This window comes from Protomyctophum parallelum (assembly GCF_964188405.1).
Source record: "Protomyctophum parallelum genome assembly, chromosome: 12".
In the NCBI taxonomy this organism is placed as follows: domain Eukaryota; kingdom Metazoa; phylum Chordata; class Actinopteri; order Myctophiformes; family Myctophidae; genus Protomyctophum; species Protomyctophum parallelum.
Genome location: NC_139712.1, coordinates 19,682,605 through 19,705,296, shown reverse-complemented (window position 1 = coordinate 19,705,296; position 22,692 = coordinate 19,682,605). Strand labels below are relative to the sequence as shown.

At 44.9% G+C, this 22,692-nt stretch overlaps 1 protein-coding gene across 1 annotated transcript in view; it reads left to right on the top strand.

Annotated features, from left to right (window-relative positions):
- The window catches only part of sugct (succinyl-CoA:glutarate-CoA transferase), a 116,718-nt gene that overhangs the window by 16,188 nt on the left and 77,838 nt on the right, over positions 1-22,692 (top strand). The window contains exons 9-12 of the mRNA XM_083777832.1: positions 5,539-5,634; positions 15,475-15,546; positions 16,522-16,619; positions 21,285-21,387. Of these exons, the coding sequence (XP_083633958.1) occupies positions 5,539-5,634; positions 15,475-15,546; positions 16,522-16,619; positions 21,285-21,387 (369 nt within the window). The remainder of the gene's footprint in view (positions 1-5,538; positions 5,635-15,474; positions 15,547-16,521; positions 16,620-21,284; positions 21,388-22,692) is intronic.

Genomic DNA, 22,692 nt, shown 5'->3' with positions numbered 1-22,692 from the left:
TGACACCCTGTGGGAGTCCCTTCCGCAGCTCTCTAGCAACTTTCTCACTCCCGTGCTACTCACTACTCACTAAGCCTGCTAGACCTTGGTAAAAGTCTATTCTCCATTTAGAAGATTTAAATGGGATAAATAATGGATAAATAAAGGCCTAATCGTTGGATATCGTTGCTGTCGGGAGGAAACCTCATAACTCAATTTTTGAGGTTTTAGATTTTTTTTGGCATAAGTCAGTGCTGTTGAACACCATTTACCATCATTCACCATCTGTGTGTTGTTTCGAAAATATTTAACCAATGGAAAGTAGTAAAAAGTGCTTTGGACAAAACCTCTTAACTCCATTGGACCCTCAAAATGTCTGCTAAAGCAACTAACTCCACCACCTCTCCCCTTCTCATGGAAGTAATTGACAATATATAAAGTTACAACACCAACTTTGTTGAGGCAGTATTGCTTTGTTTTAAAAATATAAGGTTTTCTTAATTTCCTGGAAATTTTATATTTTTCATTTCCTGAAAAATGAACCTTTTGGAGTTATGAGGTCCCGACAGCAGAGGTATACTATGGCATTCAGGAGGTGCAGTTCCAGACTATATAACATTCAGGAGGTGCAGTTCCAGACTATATAACATTCAGGAGGTGTAGTTCCAGACTATATAACATTCAGGAGGTGTAGTTCCAGACTATATAACATTCAGGAGGTGTAGTTCCAGACTATATAACATTCAGGATAAGATAAGATAAGATAAGATAAGATCTTTATTGTCACTGTATGAGACATACAACGAAATTCTGTTTAGTGCAGCACAACATATAACAGTATCAAGAGAGGATGCAAAGACAACGAAAAAAAACACTGAAGGGGCTAAAACTTCATGGCATAAAACTGTTAGTCCGTCATAGTCCAGTCCAGTCAAGTCATCTCAATCCATTAATATATATTAAATATTCTAATGCACTGTTAAAATGATAAAATAAGGGGACCACACAATCATAAAATTCATGTGCAAATTCATCAACAGTAGGAGGGGACCATGGGGGAATATATTATATACTATATACTATTGCACTTGCCCATATGCTATTGCATATATACTATATCATATTGCGTTTTCCCATAATCTATATTGCACTTGCCAGATAGGACAGTCATATGCGAGTGTGTGTGCGTGTATGCGAACCAAGCAGTGTTTTCACTGTGCACGTGTGTGTGCACGTGTGTGCGTGCGTATATGTGAACTGAGCAGTGCTTTCACAGCCTTTGGAAAAAAGCTGTTGGACAGCCGTTTGGTTCTAGCCTTAATGACCTTCAGCCTTCCGGATGGAAGGGTCTCGAACAGGTGATGTCCGGGGTGTGAGGGGTCCTTGGATATCTTTAGGGCTCGCTTGTGGAGACGGCTTGAGTAAATGTCACTCAGGTGTGGTAATGGAGAGCCAATGATCCACTGCGCTGTCTTGACCACTCGCTGTAAGTCCTTCCTCTCTACGTTGGTGCAGCTGGAGTACCAGGCTGTGCAGGCGTAGGTCAGGATACTCTCAATGGTAGAGAGATAGAAGTTGATGAGCAGGTTCTGCAGGAGTCCATTCCGTTTCAGCTTCCTCAGGAAGATGAGCCGTTGCTGGGCCTTCTTGACCAGACATGAGGTTTTAAGGCTCCAGCTCAGGTCTTCTGAGATCTTCACTCCAAGAAATTTAAAACTAGAAACCCTCTCGACCTCCTCCCCTCCGATACTCAGACCCCTGTGACATGGCTTTGCCCTCCTGAAGTCCATGACTATCTCCTTAGTCTTCTTTGAGTTCAGGTTTAGGTCATTGTCCTTACACCATGCAGCTAGTGCACTGACCTCCTCTCTGTATGCCACCTCATCGTTGTTTGTTATCAGACCTACGATGGTTGTGTCGTCTGCAAACTTGACTAGAGTGTTGGAACTGTGGTGTGAGATACAGTCACTGGTGAAAAGAGAGTAGAGGAGTGGGCTAAGGACACATCCTTGAGGGACGCCGGTGTTGAGGGTGATAGTGGACGATTGGGGCCTGTTGGTCAGGAAGTCCTTTATCCACAGACAGAGGTGAGGTTGTATTCCTAGGGTCTGCAGTTTAATGACTAGTTTACAGGGGCTGATGGAATTAAACGCGGAACTAAAGTCAACAAACAACATCCTGACATAGATGTGAATCTCTAGATTCTCCAGGTGAGAGAGAGCCTTATGTAGCACTAATGTGACAGCATCATCGGTTGATCTGTTAGCCTTGTAGGCAAACTGGTGTTGATCATGGGTGGGGGGGATACAGGATTTGATGTTGGCCAGCACCAGTCTCTCAAAGCATTTCATGATCACCGGCGTGAGAGCGACCGGCCTGTAGTCGTTCATGCAGGTGATGGCTGAGGCTTTGGGGACAGGAATGATGGTAGTGGCTTTTAGACAGGTCGGGACAGTCGCTTGCTTGAGTGACAGATTGAAGATGTCTGCAAAGACTGCGGCAAGCTGGCCAGCACACGCCTTCAGTGCTCGGCCTAGAACACCGTCGGGTCCAGCTGGCAAAGAAAGCATTGAGCTGGTCTGGGAGGGTGGGGTCTGTCAGGGGTGGGGAACCAGGGGTCTGTTTGTAGTCTGTGATATGTCTGATGCCTTGCCACATGGTGCAGGAGTTGTTGTCTCTGAAGTTGTCCTCAATACGCTGTTTGTATTGTTGTTTTGCATTTTTAATGCCTCTTTTCAGGGCTGCTCTGGCTCTGCTATAAGCCTCCCTATCCCCTGATCTAAATGCAGTGTCCCGGGCTCTGAGCAGTAGTCGCACCCCGTTGGTAAACCATGGTTTCTGGTTAGGGAAGATTTTAATCTGCTTCTTTGTGCACACATTGTCAGTGCAGAAGTTTATGTAGGATAGTACAGTGGAGGTGTACTGCTCAATGTCTGGATGTTCAAAGAGCTCCCACACTGTATCCTCAAAGCAGTCCTGCAGTGCTGATGAGTCCTCCTCTGTCCAGCTCTGCACTGTCTTGATCTGGGGTTTAGATCTGCAGATGCGGGGCTGGTAGGCTGGAATCAGGACAACAGACATATGGTCAGATTTAGTCTCTGTCCCAAGTTCAGGCGAGGCATATGCCTTATAGGCTCCAGGTACATTTGTGTACACCTGGTCCAATATTTTATTTCCCCTGGTTTAATTACATTACATTTTTATAGAATTTGGGCAAGACAGTCTTAGGGTTTGTGTGGTTGAAATCACCAGCCACAATAAAAATACCCTCCGGGTGTTTGTTCTGTTGTTTACTAATGACGTCATGCAGTTTGCTCATAGCTACTTTAGCGTTAGCTCGGGGTGGACATACACAGCAATAATAAGAGCTGCCGACATCTCCCTTGGCAAGAAGAATGGTCTGCATTTTATCATTAGAAACTCTAGATCCGGGCAACAATGTCTTTCAACAACAGTAGTGTCTGTACACCAGCTGTTATTCACATATATGCACACGCCGCCTCCTCCTCCCTTACCAGAGTCAGATGTGCGATCCGCTCGGTAGACGTTGCGGCCGGCTAGTTCCACTGCTAAGCCGGGAGTGCTTTCCTTCATCCAGGTCTCTGTTATCACCATAACACAGCTGTCTAAACGGCTATCTATGTGACCGTCTGAAATCCGTAGTCTGATGTCGTCCAGTTTGTTGACCAAAGAGCAGGCATTGGCAAGGAAGAGACTGGGGACAACGGGTTTGTGCGGTGCCGATACGAGCCTGGCTCGGACGCCCGCCCTCCTGCCCCGCTTCTGCTTCCTCTCGCATCGCCGCCGTTGCCTTCTCTCTGGCCTGCCGTTCCTTCTCTCACATCGCCGCCGATGATGCCTTCTCTCTGGCCTGCCGTTCCTCCCTATGGGTCCCGCTGTACGACTGATCTCCGCCGGGAAGGCGTTAAAGTCTTCGGGTGCACAGCCAGTGTAATAGTCCTTTAAACACAGAATGTCCGTTCTGGTATAAGTCCTTGTTTCTCTTGTTACACTGCTACCTGTTGCGGAGCACCGGGCCGCTGCGTCTACACGCGCCGCTGCCATGCCTTCTTCGGGAGGTGTAGTTCCAGACTATATAACATTCAGGAGGTGTAGTTCCAGATTATATAACATTCAGGAGGTGTAGTTCCAGACTATATAACATTCAGGAGGTGTAGTTCCAGACTATATAACATTCAGGAGGTGTAGTTCCAGACTCTATATAACATTCAGGATGTGTAGTTCCAGACTCTATATAACATTCAGGAGGTGTAGTTCCAGACTCTATATAACATTCAGGAGGTGTAGTTCCAGACTCTATATAACATTCAGGAGGTGTAGTTCCAGACTATATAACATTAAGGAGGTGTAGTTCCAGACTCTATATAGCATTCAGGAGGTGTAGTTCCAGACTCTATATAACATTCAGGAGGTGTACTTCCAGACTCTATATAGCTTTGGGGCATTGTGGAATATAGTAGTCTGGCTGTGCGAGACTATCTGTGAGGTATGTGAAACACCCAGGGTGCATTTGATATGTTTGACAGCTGTTTCTGTTACGGTGTGTTTTATGACAGCTTGGACGAGGACACACTGTCCACACAGAGGAGAAATATGAACTCCATGAATATATCAGAGTTATGAATGTCTACACCCGGCACGTTTTATAAAAGTTATAAATTAAAATGAGCTTTTCAAATGGACTACATGGAATGATGTGGACACAAACTTCAACTCAGGACTTTAGTAATAAATGTCAAGCATATGTTCAAGATGTAACCAGTGGTACTGGTACATACATAATATACTGTATACTGCATTTATTTAAGTCTAGGTGCATTACTTGAATATGACCGTTTATTTATAGCTCTACTCCACTGGGTTTCAGAGGAAACTTGTACTTTTATCAACTATTATTATTTTGAAAAACTTGAGTTACTCCTCTCCTTTCCTTGAAAGGGGGAGTTTTTTGTTGCCAGGTCTCTGCTCTATACATGTAAAGTGTCCTGAGGCAAGTTGTTGTTGTCAATGAATACAATTTAATTGAAGTGGAATGTTTGCCAACTGAGTTATAGCTCCCAAACAAGTAGGCCTTCATCAGGCTAAAGGATTTTGTTAACCCATTTAGACCTGACGTCAAAATTAAAAAAAAAAGTATTCTGAAAGAATCTATATATATATAGCTCATATGAGCTTGTAGATCTGCTATTTTTCATTTGCTAAAGTATGACATAATGCTTAGTTAAAACACCAAAGGGTGGGGGGGTAATTTTTCCTACAAGGACGTCACAGGCCAGGTTGAGATGGTCCAAAAGCCGGTTCTGGCCCCCTGGCTGTATTATGTAACTTATGTTACCCAACCCAAATGTGTCTTAAATCTTCCACTATTACCCAACCCAAGCCATGTGTGAGTTGTATCGACTCAAACTGCGTGACCACGTCTGGGATCAGATCCATCCCACATTTCTCCTTATTACCCCTTTCTGTGTCATTAAAACAATTGCAATGAAATGTCTGTCTGTCTGTCTGTCTGTCTGTGTGTCTGTCTGTCTGTCTCAGGTAGCCTGTCTTACCCACATCGCAGCCAACTACCTGAATGCAGGGAAGGAGGCCAGACGCTGGGGAACGGCTCACCAAAGCATCGTACCCTACCAGGTGAGAGAGAGAAAGAGAGAGAGAGAGAGAGAGAGAGAGAGAGAGAGACTACCCTACCAGGTGAGAGAGAGACGGATGCGTGCACGCCACCTCGCCCCTTTGGTCTGACGTCAATATCGCTAGAGAGCGCTAATTCCACAGGTTCATGTACTTTTTATTTGCATTGTAATCCCCATAGGCAGGGGGATCTTAGATCGCCTCATATAAGAACTGCGTTTGAAAAATAAACAAACCATCCTGGCGGTTTCACTCATATTGGATATAAAGAATCAACTGACTGAGAAAATGCTAATGCTACTGCTGCTGAATTAGTTACATTTTCGCTAGAAACAGACTATCAAATAAATCACACCCGTGTGAAGTGAGTGGTGCAACTCCATGTGTGTGTGTGTGTGTGTGTGTGTGTGTGGGGGGGGTTCCAGACCCACAGGAACGCACCCAGGCCGGCCCGGTTCCGGCGAGCTGCCCCGCGTCCGAAACGGTTGAGAAATGACAGAGTTATCGTGTGGGGGTCCCTCTACTGTCCTCTACTGTAGGCTACTGTCACTGTACTGTACTGGGACACCCACAATCATACAGTTAAAGGTTTTATGACATTCATTTTCATTTATTTTTATTTTTTTGTTTTATGACCTCAATTACACCCAAAAAACCTGAACTTTGAACATTCAGTGGATTTTCTGTGGTCTGAAGTTTTCTTTGGGGTTTGGAAGCCTTTTGAGCTACAATGAAAACAGGCAACACAGTGAAAACAGTGACATCTGCTGGCAAATCCCATTGACATATATGGGATTTGCAGGATCTTACATCACAAACAGCAGGAAAATCAGAGCACCTGTTTGAGCCAGAAAACCCCAGATCACAGAAAATCTACTGAATGTTAAAAGTTCATGTTTTTTGGGTGCAATTGAGCTTAGAAAACCTAAAAAAAATAAGAACAATTCCAAAACCTTTTTTTTAATGTCACAATCCCTTTAATATGTGCGTGTGTGTTTGTGTGTGTGTTAGGTTGCACACATGTGGTGAAAAACAACCATGCTGTTTCCGTGCTCAGACGCACCCAGCCAGCCACCCACACACACACACACACATAGCTCCGTAAGGGAGTGGTTGCACCACTAAATAAGTGACTTGTAAACGATACAGTGACACCTCCCCGACAATATCGCAGCGACAGTTTGTTTATTTTTGTACCACAATTCTTATATGAGACGATTTGAAGATGACATCATGTCATGAGCCAGGGGACGAGAAAGTGACGACAGGACTTTGGCGCTATATTGTATTGCATTGTATGCATTCTACGCATTACTGATGAATTGATTACTGAGGACCACAATGGAAACGAGGCCCCTGGGTAATGTTGTGTATAGCCTTTGACTGTACCTAATAAAGCATTCAATCGATAAATAATAGGAAAGAGGAAAGGAGATACGAGAAAGCGCACATCGGGGAAGTGCACGAGACGAGAGAAGGGGATTACAGGGGAGGAGAGGAAATGAGACAAGAGATGTTTTAAGGAGTTTGTCTGTGGTGAATCCTTCCCTGAGGAACTGTTCCCATCGGGCACATGCACATGCACATGCACGCACACACACACACACATACACATGCGTGCGCACACCCACACACAGACACACATACACACGTGTGCGTGCATACACAGTGCACACACACACACACAGATGCACACGCACATACCGCAGAGTAATCAGTTAACGTCCCATGTCTTTATCAGACCAATTATACCGTTAGACTGAATGGAGCATAATTGTTTCATGTTGGAACCGTTCCCAGCATCTTATCCAAGCCTCAAGCTGCACGTGTGCTTCGGCGCGCGGCGGTGTGGCGCGCGGCAGCCACGATCTCCAAGCCCGCCCATGCATCGCGGACGCAACGCGCCGGGGCCTTGTAGATCGGCTCTGTTCAGCCATGCGCGACACCGCCGCACGACAGAGCGTGTATAGACTATGCATTAGTCATCTCCAGACTCCCACTACTGCGACTCCCTTCCTTTAAACGGTGTCTGGGCCGCACGCTCCACTCAAAGACATCTTCAAACCGTCCAGAATGCCCGCACACTCGCACAGACATCAAAATGATGCACGCGGCCCGCTCTTCAACCTCCCCCAAGATGGCCCTCACGTCTCCTAGGGATGTGACCACGCATGGCCAGACACTTACTCATCCATACGGATATGTGACCATTCAAAATTTGGCAAAAGTACATAAATGTATTTTACTGTACAGTATGTAACATTGTAACATGCATTGCCCAGATAGTGGGAGTGTCACACTGGCCAGAGATTTGCTGTTCACAGACGGACAGGCAGACTCACAGGGGCCAAAACATAATAATCCCTCGCTGCAGCATTCTTGCGGAGATAAAGAAAAGTTTGTTCATTCGTTTGTTTGTACGCATGTGGAAGGACTAAGCTCTGTGGGGTGACTCCTGTCCGGGCCCCTCCTACGTCTCACCAGGTCCACTCCTGCTCTCACCAGGCCCAGGACCTGTGCGTTGCACCAGACTCCCAGCACCAGGCACTTCATTCAGGAGTGGTGGATTATAATGGCCCTCCTAATAAACCCAAATCCAAGATGGCGCCGTCCATGGCTGCTGTGGTGTTGTGGTGTGCAGTTTGTTGTTTTTGTCTGTCTGGATTTGTGTTCTGTGGCATCTCTTATGCAAGAGAAGAACTTTTATGTCTTAGGGATTCAACCCCCATGGATATTTTTCCTAATTTTTTCACCCGATCTACGGATGTGCTGGATATCCTGATCAGAGGGACTGCAGTCTTCACCCGGACTGTGAGGTGGGTCAGACGACAGCGTGGGAAGAGAGCTGGGGCTCTCACTAGATTAAGAAGACGCAGCTCCCGCACTCCACTCCCAGGAATATTTCTAGCCAACGTGAACTCTTTATGCAATAAAATGGACGAACTCCGGTGCCTGGTAGGGAAAAGCAAGGATTACCATTCATCAGCAGTCTATGCCATCACAGAGACCTGGCTGTCTGAGGATGTCCCAGACGCTGTGGTACAACTGGAGGGCTTTCAGCTGTACAGAGCCGACAGGGACACACATCAGTCCGGCAAAGCCTGCGGTGGAGGGGTATGTTTTTTCGTAAACGAGTCCTGGTGTACTGACGTGACAGTGATTCAACAGTACTGCTCAAATGCTCTAGAACTCATTATCATTAACTGTCGCCTGTTTTACTCACCCCGTGAGTTCAGCTCTTTTATCCTGGCTTGTGTGTACATTCCACCTGATGCTGTTGTCGAAGAGGCACAGAGCGCACTTGCCGAGCGAATTATGGATGTTGAACGCATATACCCGGACAGTGCTGTGGTCGTTTTGGGTGACTTTAACAAGGCCAATCTGAGCCGGGCTCTCCCCAAATATCGGCAGCAAGTTAAATGTCCCACTCGAGGAGAGAGGACACTAGATCTGGGGACTGAGGCTGGGAACAACTTGGATGTGTACACTGACACCGTATTGTCATTTGTCAGCTATTGTGAGGAGCAGGGTCAGTTACAACAATGATAAACCCTGGTTCACCGCCCAGCTCAGAAGGCTGAGGTTAGAGAAGGAGGATGCCCGGCGGAGGGGAGACACAATTAGGTTTAGAGAGGCCAGGTACAAGTTTGAGGCAGCTGTTAAGAAGGAAAAACAGCGTTATTCTGAGAAACTGAAACAACAACTCTCAGATGGAAACGCTGCCTCCGTCTGGAAGGGCCTCAAACAAATAACAAACTATAAACCGAAACCCCCTCAGACCACGGATAATACTCTCCTTGCAAATGAGTTGAACACGTTTTACTGCAGATTTGAAAAACAGTCTGCCCCCCCTGCCACTGTGCCCATCTCCCCCCTCCCTCTCCACCCCCACCCCCCTCTTCCTCTGCCCGCCCTTACCTCTCTGTCTCAGAGAGAGAGGTGAACCGTCTGTTTAAGAGACAGAACCCCCGGAAGGCGGCCGGACCGGATGCTGTCTCACCCTCCATCCTGAAGTTCTGTGCTGACCAGCTGTCCCCTGTGTTCAGTAACATCTTCAACACCTCACTGGAGTGCTGTCAGGTACCAGCCTGTTTTAAAGCCTCCACCATCATCCCCGTCCCCAAAAAGACCAGGATCACAGGCTTAAATGACTACAGACCCGTTGCCCTGACCTCCGTAGTCATGAAAGTGTTTGAACGCCTCGTCCTCGCCCACCTGAAGTCCATTACAGACCCTCTCCTAGACCCTCTGCAGTTCGCATATAGAGCCAACAGATCCGTGGACGATGCGGTCAACATGGCCCTACACTACGTCCTGGAACATCTGGACACTGCAGGGTCCTATGCCAGGATTCTTTTTGTGGACTTCAGCTCGGCGTTCAATACCATCTTGCCTCCCATACTGGAGTGTGGCCTCTCTACGCTGCAGGTGCCTGACTACACCTGCAGGTGGATCACAGACTTCCTGTCCAATAGGACCCAGCGAGTGAAGATGGGGAAGTCCATCTCTGAGCTGAGGACCATCAGCACCGGCTCCCCCCAGGGCTGTGTCCTGTCTCCCCTTCTGTTTTCCCTCTACACCAACTGCTGCACCTCCAGCCACCAGTCAGTCAAACTTTTAAAGTTTGCAGACGACACCACCCTGGTAGGGCTCATCTCAAGGGGGGATGAGTCTGCATACAGGAGCGAGATCGACCTGCTGCTGACCTGGTGCACCCGGAACAACTTAGAGCTGAATGCTCTCAAGACGGTGGAGCTGATCGTGGACTTCAGGAAGAACGCGGCCCCTCCCCCTCCCCTCATACTGGGAGGCACTCCAGTCACCACTGTGGAGTCATGCCGCTTCCTCGGGGTGACAGTCTCTCGGGACCTGAAGTGGGGGCCCAACATCGACACCCTCACAAAAAAGGCCCAGAAGAGATTGTTTTTTCTGAGACAGCTGAGGAAATTCCACCTCCCAAGGACCTTGTTGGTTAATTTCTACACTGCCATCATAGAGTCCATCATCACCCTCGCCATCACTGTTTGGTTCCCTGCTGCAGCGGCCAAGGACAAGGCTAAGCTGCAGCGGGTCATACGATCAGCAGAGAGGGTGATTGGCTGCCCTTTGCCTCACCTTGAGGCCCTGTTTAAGAGCAGGGCTCTGAGGAGGGCCAGGAAGATCATGGCTGACCCCGCACACCCAGGCCACAGTCTTTTTACCCCGCTCCCCTCAGGCAGGAGGCTGCGTTCCCTAAAAACTAAAACGGCCCGACACTCAAACAGTTTTTTCCCCATGACAATCCGGCTCCTCAATTCTGCTGGTCCACCCCCCCCACCCCCACACCCCAGCCTCCTCACCACCTGACCCCGTTCTACCCTCCCCCTGAGTGGAATCGACTGACTGACTTAAGCTGATTGTCCTAGAAACTATTCTTTATACGTATTTATTTAATTTTATTTCATTTCACTATCATTTTGCACAATGTTGTTTTTGCACTATCTTGTCCTGTTTTGCACTTAAATGTCATAACTGCACTCTGCTGTTCACCGAACCAAATTCCTAACATGTTTACATGTAATGGCAATAAAGTCTTCTGATTCTGATTCTAAAGGCCTCACCGAGGGTTTTTTGGGCTGGGGCACTAACCCATACTGCTCACCCGGGTGCCGTCTACATGCCGGCTGTCACCCGTCTCTCCGGTGGTCACTAGACTATACCTGTTTGTCTCTCCCTATGAGTCACTATAAATAGAATAACTATAACTAAAAAACACTGCATGGATGCACCTGGGACGTATCCTCAGTGATGTATCCCAAGGTAAAATAGCAATTTGAGGTTATCGGAAAGAAAGTCTTATTTCTGTTGAGGTCCTCTTACGTTGAACAGAACAATACGTTGAAAATACATCACAATACAAAACACATGACAGTAGCACAATCTATAGTCATAGTCCATGACTGCATATTATGCAGTCATATAACAACAGAAGCTTATCAATCAAAGCGTCGCAGTCCCGCCCCCTACTAGGGCCCAGGAAATGATTCTCCGTTCATTTTCCTCATAGACATTTCAAAAAGTATTTATTTAAAGATGTTTACGCCGCGGACAAAGCCAACTCTTGTCGTGACAAATCATGAAAACAAACACAATTCTTTGGACCGAACAAATAATTAGAAAGAAGAAAACAACGGCAGGTTACAACACTTTTTTTGTTGTTTTTCTTCTTTGTAATTATTTGTTTGGTCCAAAATTTTGTGTTTGTTGTCATGAGTTGTCACGACTCGAGTTGACTTTGTCCGTGGCGTAACCGTCTTTAAATAAATACCTTTTGAAATGTCTATGGGAAAAATGCATTGGGAATCATTTCCTGGGCCTGGCGTCGTCATGAAAGGGGGCGGGACTGCGATGCTCTATACCGTGTCCCGATCTACTGTCCCTGTTTATTTTGCATGGAGAACCCATGTGTGTCTGACTGTCTGTGAATGTCGCCTGGGCTAAGAGACAAAGTAGATGAAGCATCAGCGAGCTGTCACAAGTTGAAAAGAGAGATGTGGCATGATTATTTTCACATGGCCCATATGACAAGACGGAATCAAAGTGGAAAAGGATTACAGATTTGGTGGTATTTCACGGGTGGTATTTCAAAGGGTGCAGGAAAAGTGCGCACCTAAAATTGGCTATTTTTTCCAAAATGTAAAAAATATATAATAATAATAATTTGGATAATGTTAATGGACATATTGTAAACGTTTTCACTTGTTTAATCCCACAGGGGGGATCCCTGGCAAGACAAATATGCCTTAAAACACTATACTTGCCCTCTGTAACTAAAAAAAACTTTCATAAATAGAGAATCTTTCACTCAATATAGGAACTGCTTCTATTGCAAGTTGATGATGTCATATGTGTGGTCCAGCCGCAAGGAATGTATGGAATGCACGTGCTATTAAAAAGTATTTAAATATTGGTATGATGCTCATATTATCGTTATAGGAAGTATTAAGTTGTTTTTATTAGCATATGCATTCCATAGGGCTGGACCACACATGGACATATCATCAACCTGCGATAGGAGCAGTCCCTATTGAGTGAAAGATTCTCTTTGAAAGAAATCAAATATTGATTGTGTAATGTGTTATGGCATATTTGTCTTATTAGCGAGGGATCCTTTAAAGGTTTGGAATTTATTTATTTGAGACAATGTATTTCTTTTACTGAAGAAAAACGAGGTCTCAGAAAAAAGAATATACGAAAATGACTAATGTTTGAGTCTGATAGGTGGAAACGTTAGTTGTTCTGTATACTAGCATCTAATTGTTCGGATTTCGGGAGACTAACCGAGTATCCGACGGACTCAGCAACAGGCAAGACTTTAACTAAGATTCAACACGCACAGGCTGAACTAAAATGTTCCAATAATCGCTTCTCTTCACAAACGCATGCTTTTTATAAGGTTTTATTCACTCGTTATTACACATACACACTGTTTGTTTCCCCCTCCCGCTGACACAGGTGGATACAGTCCCCCTGATCTTTGCCTAATAGCCCGTTCCTATCCTATCTGTCGGCTGGGAGTTCAGCTCTCATTGAAACATTCTAAGCTGGCCCAGACCGGCCCCTTTAGAGCCATTATTCACTCTATCGATCTGGTACAACTTGTACAAGCTGTTGGTATTAGATTAGTTCAACACTACCACCTATGCATCACCTATGCTTTATGTTTTACCTATCGTTTTAAATCGGATTGTTTGGGAGACAAAACAAGAGGCACAATACATACTCTGTTACAATCTAAACATATTACAACACAATATGTTCTTAATAATGCACATTAATATACATTTACCATTGGCCTCTCACCTGTTGCCCTCATGATCTTCTCCTTGAATCTAACCCACTGCTAAGCCACACACATGGATACAGCAGGCCCTGACTGAGGTCCCACCTCCCTGGCAAAGTTGTCAGCCAATCAAAAGCCCAGACTGCTCCTTTTCTGCCTGAGTGAGGTGGTTCTAAGCCCATGCCTGTCAGCCAGCATCCACCACACTTCCTGTGGTGTAAGGCTAGCTGCTATTTCAGACTAGCTTAAACTGGTCGACTCTTAGACATTAATAGAGACCTCACCTACTGACAGTTCCCTCTCCTCTCTCCCTGATGAGAGGACATGTCTAGATCACATGATACATCCCCAATTTTGATCATGATTCTTCTTCATCCATAATTGGACAATACACTAATAAAAGGCTCAAAATGTCCGTGCTGCTCCAGACGTGTCCTCTCCTCCTTCCGTAGTGGATGCATTGCTTACAGTACAGTATGTTAGCACAAGTGCTAATTTTCACCACCTGTCAGGAGACTTTGCTAAAAATACAGTATAACACTTTAGTTTAACCCATTTTGGGCGGGAACCCCTTTTGGTGTTTGAAGCATTATGTTTAGCTATTGAAAAATAGCAGATCTACAAGCTCATAGCGCGTGCCACGCTATACGAGCTTGTAGGTCTGCTATCTTTTTTTTTATCGTGAAAATGTGGCACAAATCTTTGGATATATTTCTTTAACGTTTTTTATTCAAATCTTTGCTTCTGAGAGGTTCCTGGAACAACATATTTTCAGATGGGGGTCGGTGGCCAATTACAGATATTTTTCGGGGTCCTTGACATGAAATATTGAGTAGCCTACCAATACAGAAACATAGGTATTTCAGAAAACTCAGGATTTTGAAGACATTTTAAAAATGTTGACGTCAGGCCTAAATGGGTTCAAAAGTAAGCAATCAAGTACAGAAAAGGAATATATATATATACTAATAATATTATACAACAAAATTACAGTACCAATTACATTAACCTCTGTTAATGTCCTCTTTATAGAACATGTTACCGTCCGTAGTTTTAGTACTGCAGGAAAGGAGTTCAAAGCTGCCGTTTGCACACACGGGGAAGACATTCTGTATTGTCTTGTTGCTGGTCTTTGGGGTCTCATGGTTTTTTGCTCAGGGGCCAATGGGTGGCCCTCAGGGGCCCCGTTGCGTTGACGGATAGACGCGGTGTCGTGGAGGGGACAGCGGTTTGTGACCCTGTCCTTTTTTTTTGTCCATGACACGACGTCCCTGTTGTCTAAAAACCAACGGGAGGTTGTTTCCCGTTCACACTGGGATTGAACCCAGATCCCAGGCGCGCATGCACACACGCACGCACTCACACACATGGACGGACGGACGCACACATGCACGCACGCACTCACACACATGGACGGACGGACGCATGCAGGCACGCACGCACTCACACACGCGGACGGACGTTTGTGTTACTATACTTGTGAGGGCATCGACATTTTAGGAAGGTTATTTTATTTTTAATTTTTTTACAATTCATGTTCGTATTTTGAACCCTAACCCAAAAGTACATCTGAATGTCTAATTTGGCTTGTTTGTTTATTGTCATGATGTCCATTTCTAACATTCCACTATACTAGCGAGGGGACATGTGGCCCTCACAAGTATAGTAATAGTAAGTACACACACACACACACACACACACACACACACACACACACACGCATGCGCACACACACAATTCTGGGGTTTTGGGGCTTGTTAACTTTCCTTATAGTTCTGCCTCTGGGGACTACTCTACCCACAAGCCCCAGGGTCTGTTAGCGAGGATCAAAGCCATGCAACTCTGTGTGACTGTGGGGTTAGTAAACCAGATTGTGTGTGTGTGTGTGTGTGTGTGTGTGTGTGTGTGTGTGTGTGTCATAATGCTTATTGTTCTCGTCACATGTGGTTTTTAGCTTACATTCCAAGTAAATTGATGTATTGGTGTTTCATTGAGAAACTCTCTCTCTTTCTCTCTCTCAGGGTTTTAAAACCAGAGATGGCTACATTGTTGTGGCTGCAGGAAACGACAAGCAGTTTGTCAAAGTGTGTCAGGTACGTGTGCACACACACACACACACACACACACATGCTCGCACCCACACACACACTGGCGCACGGGCACTCACGCACGCACGGGCGCACGGACACGCATGGGCGCACGCACGGTCACGCACGCACGTGCGCATGCGTCAGTCGGAACAACATATTAGACAAAGGAGAAAAAAAGAAAAATAACCTGGCTTTCTCAGTGCCTTCCTCAGCCCATTTGCTCAGACACTATGACGTAAAATTCTCCATTCATTGTCAATGAGAATTTAATCTTTGTGTATAGGACAAAAATAGACACTAAGCAATTTGCTCAGATACTTTGACGTGAATTCTCCATTGATTTGATTTTTGTTGAGGATCCCCATTAGCTGGTGCCATAGCAACCAGCTACTCTTCCTGGGGTCCACATAAGAATAAACATTACAGTACACGTACAATTACAAATACACATCTGTTAAAAAAAGTCAGTATTCAACACACATTAGGTCGGATAAAATAAATTGCTAAGATAAGAAATTGCAAGTGAGAGCTGGAAAGAAAACAACACAACTTTTTTAACGTTAATTTACTGTAAATGCAACAGAGATTTCGAGGCAGGTTATTCCAAAGTGACAATGATCTATAAATAAATGATCTCTTTAGAAAATTATATTTTGGGGCGAGGTAACACAAGCTGCCCATTACTGGAACCTCTAGTGTCATGATCATGCACAGTATTACTAAAAACAATTACTACTCATGACTGTTTTGAACAACGCACGAGTATTAAAAAGATTCATTGTCAATGGAAATTTAATGTTTGTGTAAGACGAAAATCTACACTAATAGCTGAATATGGGAGGGGCTAGCGCCCCTCAAGAAATAAATAATTGAACCCCTGGCTTAGGATGACGATTATGAAGATTATGTTGATGATGATGATGATGATGATGATGATGATGATGATGATTATAACGTTGTTATCGGTTATTGTTTCAGGTTGTGGGACTCGGTGAACTTGCACGTGACCCCAAATACACAACGAACACGCTGAGAGTTCAACATCGCACACAGCTAATAGACACCCTGTCTACAAGGTACACACATCTATACTACACACCACACAGCTAACAGACACCCTGTCTACAAGGTACACACATCTATACTACACACACCACACAGTTAACAGACACCCTGTCTACAAGGTACACACATCTATACTACACACCACACAGCTAACAGACACCCTGTCTACAAGGTACACACATCTATACTACACACACCACACAGCTAATAGACACCCTGTCTACAAGGTACACACATCTATACTACACACCACACAGCTAATAGACACCCTGGTCCTGATTCTTCAAAAACGAAATGCGCCAGAGTGTAACGGTGGCGGAAACAGATATCGTATTTATCCGTCCGATCAAGCTAAGTTGAGATGACGTGTTATTCAGAGAGTGGTGTGTACCACAGGTTCGCAGGCGTATCGCAGGTGTATGTCATACTGAATGCAGCGGGTGCAAAGTGATCGGAAAAGCAACCGACAACCTCATCTGCATAGATCCACGCCCCATATCGTACCATAAAAGGCTTCAAGCATGACTCAGCAGACAGCAGTTTGTCTGAGATCCGTCTGTCAAAAAAAGAAAAAAGGCTTTGCAGCCGCAGACTATATAGCGGCTTCACAAATTACAATAAAAATGATTGCTGGAAAGAAATTACAGCCGCGGTCACTGCTATGAATATAGCCCGCACTCTATTAATTTAATAATTCTACAGGACAGTTAGGGCTTTTATGTTATGTCGTTTTTGCACCATTGTATATTACCACTGTAGGCTACTATATATGTACAAACTATGTACAACGGTGCGTGCTCCGCTGAAGCAATATAATTATAATTTATTTAATTAAGTTCTGGACCAAGGCGGGTGCTCACTCACACCTTTGCAGAGGTAAAACATATCCGATATCGGATATATGTCAATGCAAAAGAGAGAGAGAGAGAGAGAGAGAGAGAGAGAGAGAGAGAGAGAGAGAGAGAGAGAGAGAGAGAGAGAGGAGAGAGAGAGGGAGGGGGGCATGGGCCCTCAACACTGGTTTGCGCGATAAAGAACAGTAGCCTATACATTCATAAGTGAATAATTATAGGCCTACCTCGTAGGCCTGGGATCCTCTTGTCTGAAGAAATTATAATCCAGTGAGTTTATCCAGTGAGTTAAACTATTCTGTGTGTGGCATCCATGCATGTGATCAATATCAATAATATACATTATTATAAAGTCTGCCCGTCATGTTTGTGAACAAGTGCGAGTGCAGGTGAGCTGGCTTAAAACTATGATATGACTGGCCGACTTTCAAACACGCTGATGCCATTCATTAGGCTAATGTGGTCTTCTATTTTTTTCCAATGTGAATCGGATCGGCAGCACGCTGCTGTCTGCCCCCCCCCCCCCCCCACACACACACACACACACACACACACACACACACACACACACACACACACACACACACACACACACACACACACACACACACACACACACACACACACACACACACACACCGACAGTCAGAGAACTGACTCACTAACTATACAACACTAACCAGGCCTATGTTCTTATTATAATTGTGAGTTTGTTTTTTAACATGCAGCGAGTCCACGAGAGCCGATCTACAAGCTCACAACGCGTTGCACTGCGAGTAGAAAGCTGTCAAGTGAGCAGCCCCAATCGCGCATGATAGAAATATCCTAATGCATGCATTAAAGGCATACAAGTGCACTCGGCTTTTATATATATATATATATATATATATATAGGCTATCATTTTTTTTATGACCAATATGTTGGGGACACATGCCTACATATTTTATCTGAGATTTGGGAACAATTTATTGATTCAGCATGAAGACTAAAGCCTTCTGAATAAATCTATACGCAAGTGTATGGTTCCGAAAATTTCTCCGCCACCTAAAGAGGTGGCGGAGGATTTAGCGGAATTTCCGACAAACCAAAGGCAGCGTCAAGTTCACGGCCATTTTCATGAATTCCAAATTAATGTGGGAAATCCACGTAAATGCCTTTCCGCTAGCGTCACGTCAATATATAAGCGGAAGCGCGTTGAAGAATCAGGCCCCCTGTCTACAAGGTACACACATCTACTACACACCACACAGCTAATAGACACCCTGTCTACAAGGTACACACATCTATACTACACACACCACACAGCTAACAGACACCCTGTCTACAAGGTACACACATCTACTACACACCACACAGCTAATAGACACCCTGTCTACAAGGTACACACATCTATACTACACACACCACACAGCTAACAGACACCCTGTCTACAAGGTACACACATCTACTACACACCACACAGCTAATAGACACCCTGTCTACAAGGTACACACATCTACTACACACCACACAGCTAACAGACACCCTGTCTACAAGGTACACACATCTACTACACACCACACAGCTACAAGGTACACACATCTACTACACACCACACAGCTACAAGGTACACACATCTACTACACACCACACAGCTAACAGACACCCTGTCTACGTAGGTCCTGATTCTTCAAAAACGAAATGCGCCAGAGTGTAACGGTGGCGGAAACAGATATCGTATTTATCCGTCCGATCAAGCTACGTTGAGATGACGTGTTATTCAGAGAGTGGTGTGTACCACAGGTACGCAGGCGTATCGCAGGTGTATGTCATACTGAAAGCAGCGGGTGCAAAGTGATCGGAAAAGCACCCGACAACCTCATCTGCATAGATCCACGCCCCATATCGCACCATAAAAGTCTTCAAGCATGACTCAGCAGACAGCAGTTTGAGATCCGTCTGTCAAAAAAAGAAAAAAGGCTTTGCAGCCGCAGACTATAATAGGACAGTTAGGGCTTTTATGTTATGTTGTTTTTGCACCATTGTATATTACCACTGTAGGCTACTATATATGTACAAACTGACATCAATCCATCAAAGGACACCAAAGGAAATTAAAAGATTTCCAAGCTTACAATGGTGCGTGCTCCGCTGAAGCAATATAATTATAATTTATTTAATTAAGTTCGGGACCAAGGCGGGTGCTCACTCACACCTTTGCAGAGGTAAAACATATCCGATATTTAAAATATCGGATATATGTCAAATTGTCAATGCAAAAGAGAGAGAGAGAGAGCTAGAGAGAGAGAGAGAGAGAGAGGGAGGGGGGCATGGGCCCTCGACACTGTTTGCGCGATAAAGAACAGTAGCCTATACATTCATAAGTGAATAATTATAGGCCTACCTCGTAGGCCTGGGATCCTCTTGTCTGAATAAATTATAATCCAGTGAGTTTATCCAGTGAGTTAAACTATTCTGTGTGTGGCATCCATGTGATCAATATCAATATACATTATTATAAATTCTGTCTGTCTGTCCGTCATGTTTGTGAACAAGCGCGAGTGGAGGTGAGCTTGCTTAAAAGATATGACTGGCCGACTTTCAAACGCTGATGCCATTCATTAAGCTAATGTGGTCTTCTATTTTTTATATAGGGCTAATTAGCCCTATTAATTTTCCAATGTGAATCGGATCGGCAGCACTGTCTGCAACCCATTTTTTTCACCCTATAGTGTCAATTATCTATTTGTTAAAGCAGCAGCGAACAACAAGTAATTGATTGAGCAATTATGCAAATAGTAGTCAGTGACTCAGAGCCTCCGCCTGATGACCAAAAGCCTAATATATCCACTGGCCGAGGGAGGAATTCCCCTTCTAGGCTCTAGTGGCTGGCTTTCACGTCAACATCCGACCATGTGGGGCTGATTGTGGTCGTAATGAATGTAAAAACCATCTCATAACCTCACAGGGGGTTCTGGAAATGTTGAGGTTATGGAAGGTTCTGGCTTAACCGTTCATATAGTCGAAATAACCATTTGTAAGAGTAGACAATTTGTTTTGTTTCCGAGTGCTAATACGGACCAGCCCAGCCCACTGAGCCCAGCCCCAGCCCTTTTTAAGGACCGGCCTTTCAATGAGTCAGTCGTCATCATCATCATTTTTCGACCCCGGTCGAGATCATGGATTTCACAATGCCACGCCAGACTTCCCGGTCCTTCATTGCCATCCCCAGTTCCTGCTTTACTGATGCAAGTGTCCCTAGCGATGACATCAGGAAATGACAGTTTTCTACCTCTGGTCTGCTTTGAGGCAGGATTCCAGAGAAGAAGGGAAGCTATATACCTCATTGTCAGCTCTGTAGCAGAGGCCAGCAAACTGTGTTCTTCTGGATCGGACTAGTGAAGAAACATGGGGAAGGTTGCTGTATATTAGATTAGTCGATGGGTGGCTCTTCCAAGAGATATTTTGCACTCTCATTAGAAGGTGGGTGTCAGTATCAGTGGTGTAAAGTAACTAAGTGCATTAACTTAAGTACTGTACTCAAGTATTTCCAATTTCCAGTACTTAGTTAGTTGTAACCCAATAGCACAGAATGGTAAATAATGTGTCAAACAAGATCGCACCCACACACGGTGAAATAGCACGGATTGGCAATTCCATACATGCAATACTATAGTGAAAGCCACGCCTCCGCCGTGGTCAAAACAGTTGTCGTACGGTGTAATAAGTATGTCTTTGAAGTATTTCTAGGCGTGTATGTATTCTCCATGTTGGAGATATATATTTATATATGGTATATAATAATCACTAATCTCTCTCTCTCACTCTCTATGCCTCTGCCTCAGGTTTTTGGAGGAGAATACATCTGATTGGCTAAGGAGTTTTGAAGGGTCAGGTGTTCCTGTTGGACCAATCAACAGCATCCAGGATGTGTTCTCTGACACACAGGTCGGGCACGCACACACGCAAACACACACACACACACACACACACACACACACACACACACACACACACACACACACACACACACACACACACACACACACACACACACACACACACACGCAATTAGAAACACACATCACATGCTCTGTTGTTTCACAGTTTATTTGAAATATGCTGTGTCTATTTGAGTGTGAAATTGATGTTTGACAGCTTACGCACGCACGCACGCACGCACGCACGCACGCACGCACGCACACACACACACACACACACACACACACATAATGATGTTTGACAGTTAGCCCATTGACTGTCAGAGTTTCCTACACAGCCTATCTAGCCAGTGTTTGTGAGTGTTTTTACTAATCTTTCAAGACCCACAGAATATGTTTATTCTTTCCTATGACTATGTAAACGCTGCTGTGAAAACACTGTCTGGGAACCTTTCGTTGGTTTGTTCGTGTAGTGTACGTCAGCCAAGAAGTGGTATCGTTCATCCAGTTGTTCAATGAGGCCGCTCGCTGACTCCGTGTGGTGATTTGAAGGCTGGGCTGGGCTGGGCCGCTATTAATTTCAATAGAAGTTGCTCAGTGGCGTTTTGAAGCACCCGGAAGACTGCCGGAAGGACACTTATATAACTCAATGGCTCGAGCGAGCGGGAGTTAAGCCCGGACCTCAGATTTGAGGTCCTGGGATGACGCACGTTGACGTTGCACATGACCTCATGAACATCCGTCCACCTCCATGAACGTGCTGCAGTTCCACTTTTCGCCAGTAGGTGGTAGTGGCAGCTTCAACGTTGGATATAGCCTTACTGGAGGGCTTGATTCTCATGGATTAAGCCATTTAAGCCATGAAAAATAGCAGATATACAAGTTCATAGCGCTACGAGCTTGTAGGTCTGCTAATTTTTGAAAAATCGAAGAACGACTGACATAGAAACATGGCTTTTTCAGAAAACTGTCAGGATGTAGAAGACATTTTTTTAAGGTCAGAATGGGTTAAAGTTCTCAGTCGCCACGACTGATTTCAGTCATTTGGATTCCATAGAAGCCAAATGTGCAAAAATAGCAGATCCACAAGCTCAACAACACGTCGCAGCGCAACGTGTTGTGAGCTTGTAGCTATTTGTGAGCTTGTAGCTATTTGTGAGCTTGTAGCTATTTGTGAGCTTGTAGCTATTTTCATTCATTAGTTATTTTAAGATCAAAGTATTTGTAGCGATCAAACTAGAAATAGAACACAAGTTTAGAGGCAACTTCTGGAAACATGAATGGTCTCAGAAATGTCATAAAAGCAATCTTA